The sequence below is a fragment of the Falco biarmicus genome, chromosome 1 (genome assembly GCF_023638135.1).
Source record: "Falco biarmicus isolate bFalBia1 chromosome 1, bFalBia1.pri, whole genome shotgun sequence".
NCBI classification, from domain to species: domain Eukaryota; kingdom Metazoa; phylum Chordata; class Aves; order Falconiformes; family Falconidae; genus Falco; species Falco biarmicus.
In genome coordinates this window covers 34421379-34434211 of record NC_079288.1, presented here as the reverse complement: position 1 = coordinate 34434211, position 12833 = coordinate 34421379, and the positions used below count along the sequence as shown (strand labels likewise).

The following is a 12833-nucleotide window of genomic DNA, read 5'->3' as shown; positions in this document are numbered from 1 at the left end:
GTCAGTCTAGACTGCTTGCTTAGACTAGCCAGCTGACATTTGGACCGGTGAAGGAGGTAAGAGGAATGCCCCTTAGTCACTTTTGAAAAATGTGCTTCTGAGCTAGTTTTTCTTACATGGAATTGAAGTGAGAACATGCAATTCACTTCTCTTCAAACTGCAAAATGGACTTGAAAATAACCCCTGTGATGAATCGGCTTTATATGGGATTCTCACCTCATTCTTCTCATTCCTGAAATTGCTAAGGTGAAAGGCACTTGTTTTATGGTCCTTTGATCCAATTTAATCATGTTCAAACAAGTGAGTCATGACATTTGTATAATGGGGTCCATTGCCCCAGCTACAAAGTCTGTTCAAATGTAAATGCCATGCCTCTTAGTTGTGAGCTGTTGTTTTGCTGATGCCACCCCATCCCTGGAGTCTGTTTCACTTCCCTGTTTATCTGGAAATGACATAAAGGCATTGTAGCTTTGTCACTGGTGGTTTCAGACAAGTCAGTGGGTGCTCTGTATTTGTAATTAGATCGTGAATATTCATGACTGAGGAAAACAAATCTGTTATTCTTCTTCCGACTGTAGCAACCAAATGAACTTTATGAATGGGGTGTGCAGTGAGGACGTTAAACAGGCCAGCAGGCTCCTGATCTGTAAACTTTACCTGTTAATGCAAAACCTTGGGCCGCTTCCCAATGACATTATCCTGACCATGAAACTCCTCTACTACAATGATGGTAGGTAGAGAACAGTGTGTGCTCTGAGGAATTCCCTTTCCATCAGTTTCTATAGTAATCGTGAGTCCCTGTAAAGTAAATAAAGCATAGAAGGGTGAAATGGTAGAATCTCTTAGCTGATAACAGTGCAAAATGGTGTAAAACGTAGTAAAGCCTTGTGACACACAGGGATGGCAGATGCTTTTTAAGAAAGGTTTGAACGTCCATGTAAGAAGTATAGCCATGCAGTGTGAAAAAGAGACATCCTTCTCCTTCACTGTGTTTTTGTTTTGTTTTTTTTTTTTAAGGAACAAGCAATGTCAGGTTCTGCTGCAGAAAGTTAAGCATGTTAATGGTATCTCCACATCCTAAAGTCATTGGTTTTTTGAGCTCCTAATAATATTTGCTCAACTTATTTCAGCTCATTTTCCCCTTTGCATTCTCTCCCTTCTTCCTTTTAGTAGTTGATGTTGTTACTTGAGGCTGGTATATGCTTGTTCTTCATAACTCAGATTAAGGAGAGATGGAACTTGATTTCTCTGACGTCAGTGGGTTCTTTCTCCCTGTATAGTAACTCCCAAAGATTACCAGCCCCCTGGCTTTAAGGAAGATGACAGCTCTGGTGACCTGTTTTTTGATGGCGATCCTGTCAACCTGAGCATAGGATCAGTCTCCACCGGCTTCCACCTCATGAAAGTGAGAGTGACAACTGAAAAGAAAAGAATGGGGACAGTTGAAAGCAACCTGATCCAGAAGAATGGCCCTACTGAGATCTCCCATCAAGGGTTAGACTGTGATGAAGAGGAAGAGGAGGAGAGCACAAAGGTATAGAAATCGCTCTATTCAGTTCTTGCTGAAGGAGAGACATCTATCTAGCAACACTCTCCTTAAAAGAAACATTTTCTCAGAATCCTAGTTTAATAAGGGGTTCAGCTTGTGTTGGGCAGCAGTGCTACAGTGGATTGAATGCTGAGGCTGGAAGTCCACAGTCATAAAGTGAATTCATTCCAGCATATCCACTGATTTACTGAGTCTAGTGTGCTCTCCCAGAAGAGGGCAGTGATTGTACAGAGACATCTAACACGTGTGTGTGCACACACGCACACTTAGACACAGATGTGCACAAAATGGAGAAAATTGCAAATGGTTTTGAATTTCTGCTTGGCATTTCTCAGGACTAAGCCATGTTCCACTGCGTGGTTATGTGGGATTCCTTCCACTTAACTCTAGACATCTGAAAGTTGTGTGTGGCGTCTGATTTCTCCAGGCCCCCCTCTGCACTAAGTGGAGGAGGAGGCATCTTTAGCAGGTAAGCCAGATGATTTCCTTTGACACAAAGGGAGGCTGAAATGAATGGTCCTCTGGTGGCGCCTCTCTCCAAAATGACAGAAGGGGCAGCTTGGACTGGTAGCTCAGACTTCACAATTTAATTTTAGGTAGTCAATGCCAGGGAATAAACCCCAAAATAACTAACTTCTGAAGACAAGAAAGTTGGAATTCTGTATTAGAAAATTTCTGTCTTGAAACATCTGTAGGCTTTGGGGAAGGAAGGCCTTAACACTGAGGAGCTCTAAAATTCTCATCCCTATTAGTGCTGGGTTCATGGCTTTGCTACCTGGGCATATTTTTTAGGTTATGCCGTTAAGAAAAAACATTATTTGCTTTACAGAATCACCCTCTGTCTGTCAGAGCAGATTCAAGTAAGCTTGAAGAAGACAAAAGGGACACCCATCCAGGCTGGGAGATGGAAGCATCTTCTTTTTGCCTTCAAAATACAGGTAAACACCCAGTTTCAAAACTGAAGGAGCTTGTGCTCATGGCTGTATCCTAGCATAATATTTAGGTTTTCTCACTTACTTTGAAATGAATGAACAGAGTTTGTCAAGCTATTTGAATTTTGTGTCACATCAGATTGACTGAACTACAATAAAGGACTTGCATATGCTTGGTTGGTTGACAGAAATGTTCATTTTTTTATCAATATCTTTCCACCACTTTATCTCAACATTTTTTTTTTCAGATACGGAGGAAATGCACAGTTCATCGATACTGAGTTACGTTATCTACGTTTTCACCAAAACTCATTTCCTCTAGCTGTTACAATTTGATTTTGCTAATGACTTCCATATATGAAAACATACATGAAAAAAAAGCCTTTTCTCTCCTTCAATCAACATAGCTTCTGATATACCATGCTGTATTTGACCTTTGAGGCTCTCAGATATAGCCTGTGGAACAATACCATCTAGTGACAAAATGGTAAATAGCATTCCTGAGATCCCCAGGCAGTGGAATAAAGAAGCTTGCCTGCCTATGAAATCACCTTTTCAGGTCTTTCTCCTGCAGATTGTCCAATGACTAATAAAGGGTGAACTCGTACTGCCACCTTTTCCACTCTGGGGATATTAAGAGGATCTTCATCCTCTAACCATTGCCTGTCTTCATGAAACTGAGGCGCTTTGGGAACCTCCGTCAAATTTTGTTGAAACTATCTAATAAGGTCAATACTTCTGAGTCCAGGATCAGCTCCTTCCCCAAACAAACACACACTTGGACAGAACATATGCAGGCATAAGCTTTGTTTTCTTAAAAACCAGGTTAAAATTGAATTTAAGTATAATTGATAGGAGCTGCTGCAAGTTGATGTGTTGCATGTTCAGATGCACCCTTTATTCTGAAATCTTTTGTTTCCAGGAATAAACTGCCAGTGTTGGCAGTGCCTGAGAGCAAAGGTTACACAATTTCAGATCAGGCAAGGGATTTTGCTACAGTGGTTTAGTCAGGCTTCTGGATTATTATTTTTTTTCAATGAAACATAGTGTCTTAACTTCGGAGCTAATTTTGATTTGATGTTTGGATTGTAGGTGGAAAGAAGAAGGGAATAAAGGAGAGAGGCAGGATGCCTTGCTCAAGGGAATCTCAGCAGGTGAGAACATTTCAGTGTCTCTTAAGATATGCCAGGAAAAGTAGAATTCATTGCCATGGAACATTAAGTCATCTGGGATGGCATAACATTAGTGAATTTATTGTGCAGTATCGAAATACATAGGGGCTACGAAGTAGTAGAGCATAGGGATATAAGCATGAACTGGAAGTATTTAGGAAAGAAACTTTCCATGGTCAGCTTATTTCATACATCCAGTACAAGAATTTTGTACTGCTCTCTGGAGTTGGCACTCATGAATTACACATGCAGACTAAATGTCTCAACCAGGCTGGTTTGCCTCTGTGTGTTTTTGGATTAAGGTTCTGAAATCACTACCCCGTTTTAGGTTTGAAGGATGTGTTTGTCTGTTGCCTAACATGGTCTTCACCTCTCCTTTCTGACTTCCAGACTATCCCCACATGTGAGTCACAGGTACTTCCCTCTCTAGGATAGGAAGAATTTTCCCCTGGAGGTGCTGATCTCTTTTTCAGTGGTTGTTTGGGCAACCCAAAGAACTAGGGTAGACCAGCCATGTAGATAAGTAGAGTTATGTGAAATTAATTCCATCCTGAAGGCTGCCCAGGCTAAACCCTGAGTCAGAATCAGAGCTTGAATTCATGGGCTTGCGCAGAGGTTTTTTCAGTGACAGGGCAAATCTCTGAATACCACCAGACTTGCCACTTGATCCTCCTCACATTCAAATTAGTTGAAAATCATGTGAGCTTGAATGTTCAGAAACTGAATCTTTACAGAGTAAGTTAATGAGAATAGGAAATTGCTACTAAAATTTTCCCCGCCTCTGTTGAAAAGAATCCCGGGGTGTCTAACCCAGACAGCAACTTAATATGTCATTCAAAAGGCATCTGTGAAGTATTTGCCTTGACTGAATCTTAGAATTAACTGCGCACAGGCTGGTATTTTTCAAACTAACCACATTTTTTTTTTTGTCACATCCTCCAGTTCACTTCTGATTGTTGTTTATTCTGTTGTCTGTGTGAAAACAGGACCCTTTTTTGTTTGTAACTCATGGTTGCCCCACTGATTCATGCTCTGCCATTCTTTTGGGTCTGTCACTTGTGATCAGAGCACCAGACACCTCTCCCTTGCAGCATGTGAATTTCATTAGAATACAGTAGCAATAGTGAGAGTGTCTGAAGGTGGTGGAAACAGTATTAGTTGCTGAAAAATGGAAGAGTCACTTTATCCATTGTATGCTTCCAAAGACTTAAAACAAAAAAATAAAAAAAACCTCCCAAGCCCTCTGCCTGGTAGATTCTGCATGGCAGAGGGTTTTTTTTCATGTATTCTTTGATACTATTTTTCAAACCATCATAGCTTAGAAGCTGGCTAATATTTCAGTTGGTTTAGGGAAAAACAAAGTCAAGTCACTAGTTTAAATTGTCATTGCAAAGCCAGTGCTAATAAAACTTTGACACTATTTTCCATATGAGAGGGACTTTCCCTTCTTTTCTGAGGGAAGTGGTTAAAACAAATGACCATTGTGTATTCCACTTGAATCAGGAAGCCGAACTGGTGAGTGAAGTTTGTCTTGAAAAATGAGGAAAAGCTTGGGTGGATGGGAAGTCTGAGTTGGGTATTATCGGACAGGGTCAAGTATAGGTAAAAGATGGGTAGAAGTAGTACTATTGGGTTATGAACGTGAACATCTTGTTGCTATCCAGACTACAGTACAGTCAAGAAGTAGCCTTTTCCAAGTGTCAGGTGTGTTCAGAGAAGGTCTTTGCTTTGAAGAGCTATAAGGTCTCCAAAGTGACTTGTTTTTTCCCAGTTTTCAGAGTTTAATTAGCTCAGTGTGTGAGCCCATTGGTTTAGCTTGTAGAAATCTGCTGATGAGAATGGGGTCCTGCACTGAACTTAAGATAACTTCTTGAATTCTTCAGCATATTCCTTTATCCTTTTGTGAATCCTTTAATGTTCTCATCCTGCAAATTGATTTTGGTCAGCTTTGTCTTCATGTAAGTAAACATGTTGCTGTGGAATGAGTTTGGAATGAAACAGAACTAGAAGATGAGTAAAATCTGACCATGTGGACGCCTCTGCAGGCTTTTATCTCCCATCAGGAAGCTGTGGGCTGAAGTTCTGGGGTGGTCCTTAGAGCAGAGTCTCACTGCACAGTGAAGCAGCCGTGCAGAGAGCCCTGAATCGCCCCTGACCGAGCCTGCGCCAGAGCTGGAAGTGGTGTGGCCGTATCAGCACAGTACAAGCCAGCTCTGCCTCCCAAGTTTCTGGCTTCATTAGCTAGCGCCAGACACTGCTTATGCTGCTAGACTGGCCGTGCTTATGCTACTAGGGTGCTGTGGGACATGAGGAAGTATGTTGACACTTGGCATTGTGTGGACATACCAGTTTCAATCAATGATAGCTCAGGGATCTCTGCACTTAGATTCACTGCCTGCTGTAGGCATACTTCTGCCATGCGGATTAGCTCTCTTAACTGGAGCTGTCTGCAAGTTAGATGTCTAGGGAGAGATTCATACCTAAATGTTGTAAATCAGCGCTGTTTTAGAGCTCAGAGGGTAGCCTGTCTGGCCTCCAGCTGCTGCTCCTCATGCAGAAGACTTGGCTACCTGGCCATGTCCTCTTTCTCCGAGGAACTGTGGCAGTGATGGAAGCCAGTGTGAACACAGTCTCATGGATGACACATTGCAAGTAATACCTGTCATGTTTGCCAGTGAGCAGTGTCTTGTTGGTGCCCAGGGCTGTGGTTACCCTGACAGAGACTCTTGTGCCTTTGCTGAGCTTCTGTGCTGTACACAGCTTCTGTCTGAAAGTGAAGGTCAGCACGAGTAATTGCAGAATAACAGCTTGGAGATCAAGACCTTTGTTGTCTGATTTTTCCCAGGCAAACCACTTTTAAAATTGCCATGACAGAAAGCAGTTGAAGGGTGAAGCCTGCCATTTGCAGAGCAATAGGAAAGCATTTTTCTGTGGCAATGTCATTATCTTGAACTTTTGCAGAAAAGGAAAAAAAAAAAAGAAAGGTTTATCTCTAACTGTCTATCAAGAGAGCTGTATCTGATGAGAAGTTCCCAGAACATTTTCTCCTCCAAACCAGCTGAGGCTACACAGACCCAAACAATGAAGAGAGAAAGATGCAGAGATGAGCTTGCCTCTCTCCTTCCTGTGAGCTCAGGCCATTCTGGGAGGAGTGAGACAGGGAGGTCAGGAAATTCCTGGCTTCTCTTAATTCGCGTCAGATCCTTAGCTGTATCTTGGGGCCATTCATCCCTTGCATGAGTTATCCCTGTCTAGTGTGCAGGAAGCAGTCTCCTAGTGATCTCTTCGTCCAGAGGTGAGGCCCATCACCCCGCAGATCTGGGGAGATTTAACCCTTGTGCCCTCAGATTCCCTGACAGCTACTCCAGGGACATCCGTGGGAAGACATGATGCTTCCGTGCTGGCTGCCTTTATGTATGTTCATAACATACGTGCTAGCAACCAGACCCTCTAGAGAAATCTGCATAAATTAAAATTGGACAGATCTAGTATCCCGTGAGGGACTAAGCTGGGTAGCAGCCTAGTAGGCAGGAGTGTCAGCTGCTCTTTGCCTCCTTGGTTACAATGCTGTAATCTTACGGGGGAAGGCTGCTGGTTTTGGGAGGCGTTTTGGATTGTGATCTGGCAATCGGAATGGCCTGCATGGCAGTGTATAGTATGATTGAAAGCCCTGGAAGAGATTATAAGGAGAGAGACTGATGATTTTTTTTTTTTCAGCAGGTATTTTGGAAGAATTTTATTTATTTTTTTTCACTCTGGAAAAAAATGTTCATTACTCCTTTAAATGCTACAAGATACGTGAAGTACAGAGTAGGCCTGTGAGACTTCCAGTTCGTGAAAAAGAAGTTACGTTAAATGTCAAAGATTTTAACAGTGAGCTATGGAAAAAGGAAGAGGACTAGTGGTAGTCAGTGATGTGTTGGCATGGCTTCCTGGGGACAAAAATGTGGCAAGGTTCCACAGAAGCACCACAGTGAGTGTCTTTCATTCTTCCACCTGCATAAATTGGCTTTCATGCTAACCAGCATGATTCTCCTCCATTCGCACAGATGAAAATCACGATTAATTCCACTGATGTCAGTGGGATTGCTTTACCGGGAACTGATAAGAGACCAGTGCTGAGCCCTGCATTGGGTGATTAACCACTGTGCCGCCTTCACAGAACAGCAGGGACAACTGGAGATCATCATGTCCAACTTCCTGCTCAAAGCAGGTTGAAGTAGAGGAGGTTTCTCATGACTTGTCCAGTCAGGTGTTGAATATCTTCAATGGTGGAGACTCCACAACCTCCCTGGATGACTTGTGCCAGTGTTAGATTGCCCTCACAGTAAAAAAACCCCACCAGATTGTCCTTACGTTTAAATGGAATTTCCTGTATTTCGGTTTGTGTCCATTTCCTCTTGTCCTTTCACTGGACACCATGACATATCTTGATCTTTACTGTGCTTGGAGAGCGTGGAGCAGCCAGCTGTCAGTGAGTAGGTGGGAATTACTGCGTTCAACCAGAGAGAAGTAGCTGTTCACCAGGGATGCCTCAACTCCTAGGGGATCAATTTAAAAGAGTCACTGGCTTGATTTGTGAAAGTGGCAAACATTTGCTGTGCTATTGAGTCAATGTAAGCTGCAGCTGAAATCACAGCATACGTCAGGCACTGACTTTCTCTGATTAAAGTTTCCTGATGATGATAGACATCCCCTGCAGATATTGTTTATTGCCCTGACACCTGAGGATCGTTTTGCCTTATTTCAACATTTAAGTCTTGGATCTCTGTCCTTATTCTTCTAGCATGCTTGATGGAACTGGACTTCTTTTGACATTAATGTGCTTCTGAAATTGTCAGGATAGTTACAAGGTACCAAACTAAACACTCCATGTCCCTGACAAAGGGAACTCTTCTGAGGATGTAAAATTTGCCAAGTAACAAACCTCAGCATGTGGCAAGCCAGGGACAAAGAGGGACACAGTCGAATGCTCTTGTGCAATTTTAGCTTTCCTACATAGGATGCCTTGGGAAGCAAAGCACATGTCAGAAGAGCTGTAAATTTGCTTCAATTTATGCTGGGGATTTTTTGCCGGAATACGTGGGGACACTGGGGACTGAAAATTGCAGAGCACAAAACTAGGTCCTGATTTTGTCTATCTAAGAATAGCAGTGTAGCTGTGGTCTGCTCATTCTGTTTCATCCACCAGTCTGCCTTGGGAAGGCTTTAATCTAAGTCTAATCTATTTTTAGCCTGATATCTTCTCCAGACAATGTGCAGCTGTCCTGTTAGTTTTTTGCCAGATATTAGTAACACTTGTATGATTCACAAGTTAGCTGTATTTTTACAGAAAAATTCTGTGGCAAAATATTACTTTTTTACATGTAGTACAGTACTGTAAAACAGGAGATTCAAACTCACTGTGTGTTCATGGTGTGATCTAGACCTGGAACTGCACCTTGGGCTCAAGAGGTCATAGATCTGTTCCTGTCTTTCCTACTTGATCTGGACTTGTCCCACCTGTCCTGTTGTCAGCGTGGTCCCTTTGCAGGGTAAGCATGCGAGGGCCTGGGCCCTGTCTTACATGCTTTTATAGCAGCTGGCTTATCAGTGGAGCCGAGGGCCTGCAGTGGTTGTGTAAGACAAAACCCCAACATTCATACAGTGCAAGCTCTCCCACTAGTTATTCTAAGTCAAGCATCCCAGTACATGGGAAAAATTAGAATTAATCAACTTCTGGAGGCTTTGATTGTATGTTTAGTCAATGGGAGGGATTTCCTGCTTTTCACCACACCGTTTTAAGAGGTTTACTTTCTGGTTAAAGTCAAATAAACATACGTGGGATCTGACTTAATCCCATTTAGACCAGCGTTTCTGGGGAAGATGCTTGAGTGTTTGATTAAGGATGGGACCTGGAAGTTGGACATGGGGTCTGTTTCTTGCTCTGAGTTCCTGCATGCACTTGTAGCTGGGCAGGATGGGACATGCTGGCTTCGGTGAAGTACATCACGTAGTTGACATTTGATTTATTCAATAGATGAATAGTGCTTGTCTAGAGCACTTGATGGCGTACATAGATGTTTTTACTCTTCTAATCTCAGGTTCCTGTTAGGTGGTCATGCTCCCTGTGGTAAAGGAGAGGATGGTAATGCTCCCGGTGGTAAAAGAGAGGAAAACTGGGAGAGCTGCAGTGGACTCTGCGTGAGCAGCTGCTCATTGAGGCTATTTCTCCCACCTCAAAAAGATCCTATCCATGCAGAAAATTTAGGAGGAGCAGAAAAGGGAAAAAACTTTACTGAGTAGTTGTCTGTGCTACAGAAAATCCATTCCTCAACAGAAGAAATGCTCTCTTCATGTGGTTTAGGTGAAAACAGGAGAGCTGCCTTATTCAGGTGACTGGGGCCCAGGAGACGGGGGATCATTGCTTTACTTTATTGTGTGGCCAGCAGGACAGGGTACAAACCCTACAGCTGTGTTAGCACTGGAGAGTTTTGGGATGCAGTGTTTCCCCCTTCTGGGCCCTTTACTTCATAAAAGGAAGTAGGCAGGTTAAAACGATGCCAGGGAGAGCAAAGTAAATAACAGCCTAAAATGCCAATTTGAGCAGCTGGATACCAGGTCAGGAGCTGTAACACAGAGAACCACTCATCGCTCTTTCCTCAAGCAAATACGCCTTGGGCAGCATTGGCAGTTTTGTTAGCCTGAGTGTGCAGGATGAAGGAGAACCTGCCCGTCTCACTTTGGCAGATTCTTGTTTTCTCTGTTTTTTTGGAAAGGATATTGTACTTTCTACATTAAGCAACATTGTGTTGCTCATAATGAAGAGGAGGGAAGAGGGGTGGAAAAACAATTTGAAACATGATAGAGAGGCAAAGTGAGATTGTTTCAAACTGTTTTGCTGTTAATCCACAATCAGAATTCTTTCACACATTAGAAAGGCCATTGCTATGTAGAGATTACCAAAGCCTCATACCAAGGTCAGATAGAAAGAAAGCCTTGATGACGTGAGTGAGGAATTCTGTGATGACTACATCTTGTAATCTGGAGACCTTGTTCTTGTCTCCAGGATGCATTCTGGAATAGCTCTGTATTAACTCCTTGTGTTTATCCTGCCTCAGTTACAGGGTTCCCCATGTTTTATGGTGAAACTGGAGTAAGGTACTCCTGTTTTGGAGCAGGAGCTCAGTTAGCACTCTTTTTCCTCTTCGTTCACCTTACTTTCATCCAAATGAACTTTCTTTTGGAGGCAAAAGTGAAGCAGTATGCTGTGGTGTGTCCCTTCAGCTCAGATCCAGTGAGAGCAAGAGAGGTTACATTGCCAGACTGTGTGCTTTGTCCCTTCTGGGTGGGCAACAACATGTGTTACGCTCTGCAGCTCCAGATTATTATTGTAAAAATATAAATATGTTATGTGATAACGAGAATAAGTGAGTCTGTCACTTGGCACAGCCAACACTTCAACTGTTGCTCTGGCTGTCCACCTCTCTGTGGTCTGTCTGAATTGCCTGTACTGATGACCCATTTGTATGATAGCATATATTTACCCGTGTTTTTTAACCTTTTGGTTTGTAGGCCTCTGAATATTTTTGAGGGAGGTTTGTGTCTTTCTAGAGGGAGATTAAGCCTCTTGGAAAAAAGCTTGCTTTTTGCCTAGGTTTGTTCACAGACTCACTGGTAGTCTTTGAAGTCTGAGATCAGCCAACTTGTGTTGAAATTCCCTGATGTGCAAACAGAGGTACTGTATGTCTCCTTCTGAAAGGCTGTTTCCAGTGACTGCAAATTTGATATAAGTACCCCCCTTCTTTTACCTAACTTTTATGATTATCTGAGGTTGCTGAAACAGGCTATGCCCTATAAGTGATTATATTTCTCAAAGGTCTCCTTGCTCCTGGTATTTTCTGTCAGCAGTGGAGAGGTGGATACTATTCCTTGTGCCACCAAAACCATTCTCTGTCCCTGAAGCTGAACCTGTTGCTTTCACAAATCTTACAGACCCAATTCCATCCAGTATTCCAGTTTTGATTCCTTGCCTAATTGTTCTTCTGGAGAAGAGGATCACACTGAAGAAACCCAAGAGGATCCAGGAAAACACACTGTAATTTGGGAAGTTGTGTTTCTTGACTCATCTAGCAGGAGCCTGTACTGTGAGAATGATCACTGTTTCTGATGGTTCTTACAGATAAGCTGCATGAGCCTTGCACCTAGCCAGGAAGAGGTAACAGGACCCAAGAAGAAAAGGAAGGTCAGTGAACCAGAGGAGCTGCTTCTGGAAGGCAGGAAATCATGTTCATTCTGACACACATTTTGGAAGGTGTGAGTTTGCATTGTCATCTGACTAGTAAAGACCTTTACTCTCTTCCAGTATTTAGTTCTTCCACATACCGCATGTATTTCTATATGTTTATTTGTCTAGTGAAAACTCTGGATTGAGAAGGGTCAACAAGCACCATAATTGTCACGACAGTGACATGTCATGACATGACAATGTCAACCAACAGCACTTGTTTGATGTTCTAAAGTTGAGGATTTATGATTCCATGGTGTCTGTGTGTTTCCTTCTCTCTGTGTCTGTCCCTCACACATGCCCCCTCCCACTAGCTAAATTTCCTCCTCTGTGGCTGGGCTGTCCTTTGCCGATATGTTGTCAATAATTTGTGGCACTGGTCCAGGATGAACTCTCTTAAGGTATCAATGCCAGCAAGCAACAAGTCTCGTGATTTGCTAGACTGTGTTTAATGTTGTCCTATCTACTGTTTCCAGAGCATAGATTTTTTTTTTTTCAAAGAAGGGTTTTTATCTATATTGAATACAGAGATAAAGTAATCTATACACATTTTCTGCTGGTGCTGAATTTTTTTTTCTGACTCTGCAAGTAGTGTTGCTATGACTATATTATCAGCTTATTTCTAAAACAGCAACCCACCATGTACCAAGGGGCTTAGACAGTTGTGTGATATAAATTATGTTGCAATACACTGCATTTAAAACCTAACTTTGATAAAGGTACCTTGTGGTTGCAAATACTGGTAAGGAGAACAACAGCAACAAAAGAAAAAATTCTGTGCCCCTCCGAGCAAAAGTGCTGTGCTTTGTGCCGTGTAGGTTGCCTGGCAGGCACTCTGTCAAGACCTACTGGCTATTGCTGGAGTGGGAGGAGCAAAATGGTCTTAATTGGTCTTAGGTGTTTTATAAAAGGTG

At 42.6% G+C, this 12833-nt stretch overlaps 1 protein-coding gene across 7 annotated transcripts in view; it reads left to right on the top strand.

The window, feature by feature from the left end:
* The window catches only part of HORMAD2 (HORMA domain containing 2), a 35698-nt gene extending 23227 nt beyond the window's left edge, over positions 1-12471 (top strand). For 6 of the 7 annotated variants that reach the window (XM_056326724.1, XM_056326698.1, XM_056326693.1 and 3 more), the window contains 5 exons: positions 579-730; positions 1281-1534; positions 2379-2487; positions 3574-3635; positions 11815-12471. In XM_056326724.1, coding sequence (XP_056182699.1) covers positions 579-730; positions 1281-1534; positions 2379-2487; positions 3574-3635; positions 11815-11931 — 694 coding nt within the window. In that variant the 3' untranslated portion in view covers positions 11932-12471. The remainder of the gene's footprint in view (positions 1-578; positions 731-1280; positions 1535-2378; positions 2488-3573; positions 3636-11814) is intronic. The other variant, XM_056326705.1, reaches the window with a different exon arrangement.
* Positions 12472-12833: the final 362 nt, after the last annotated feature.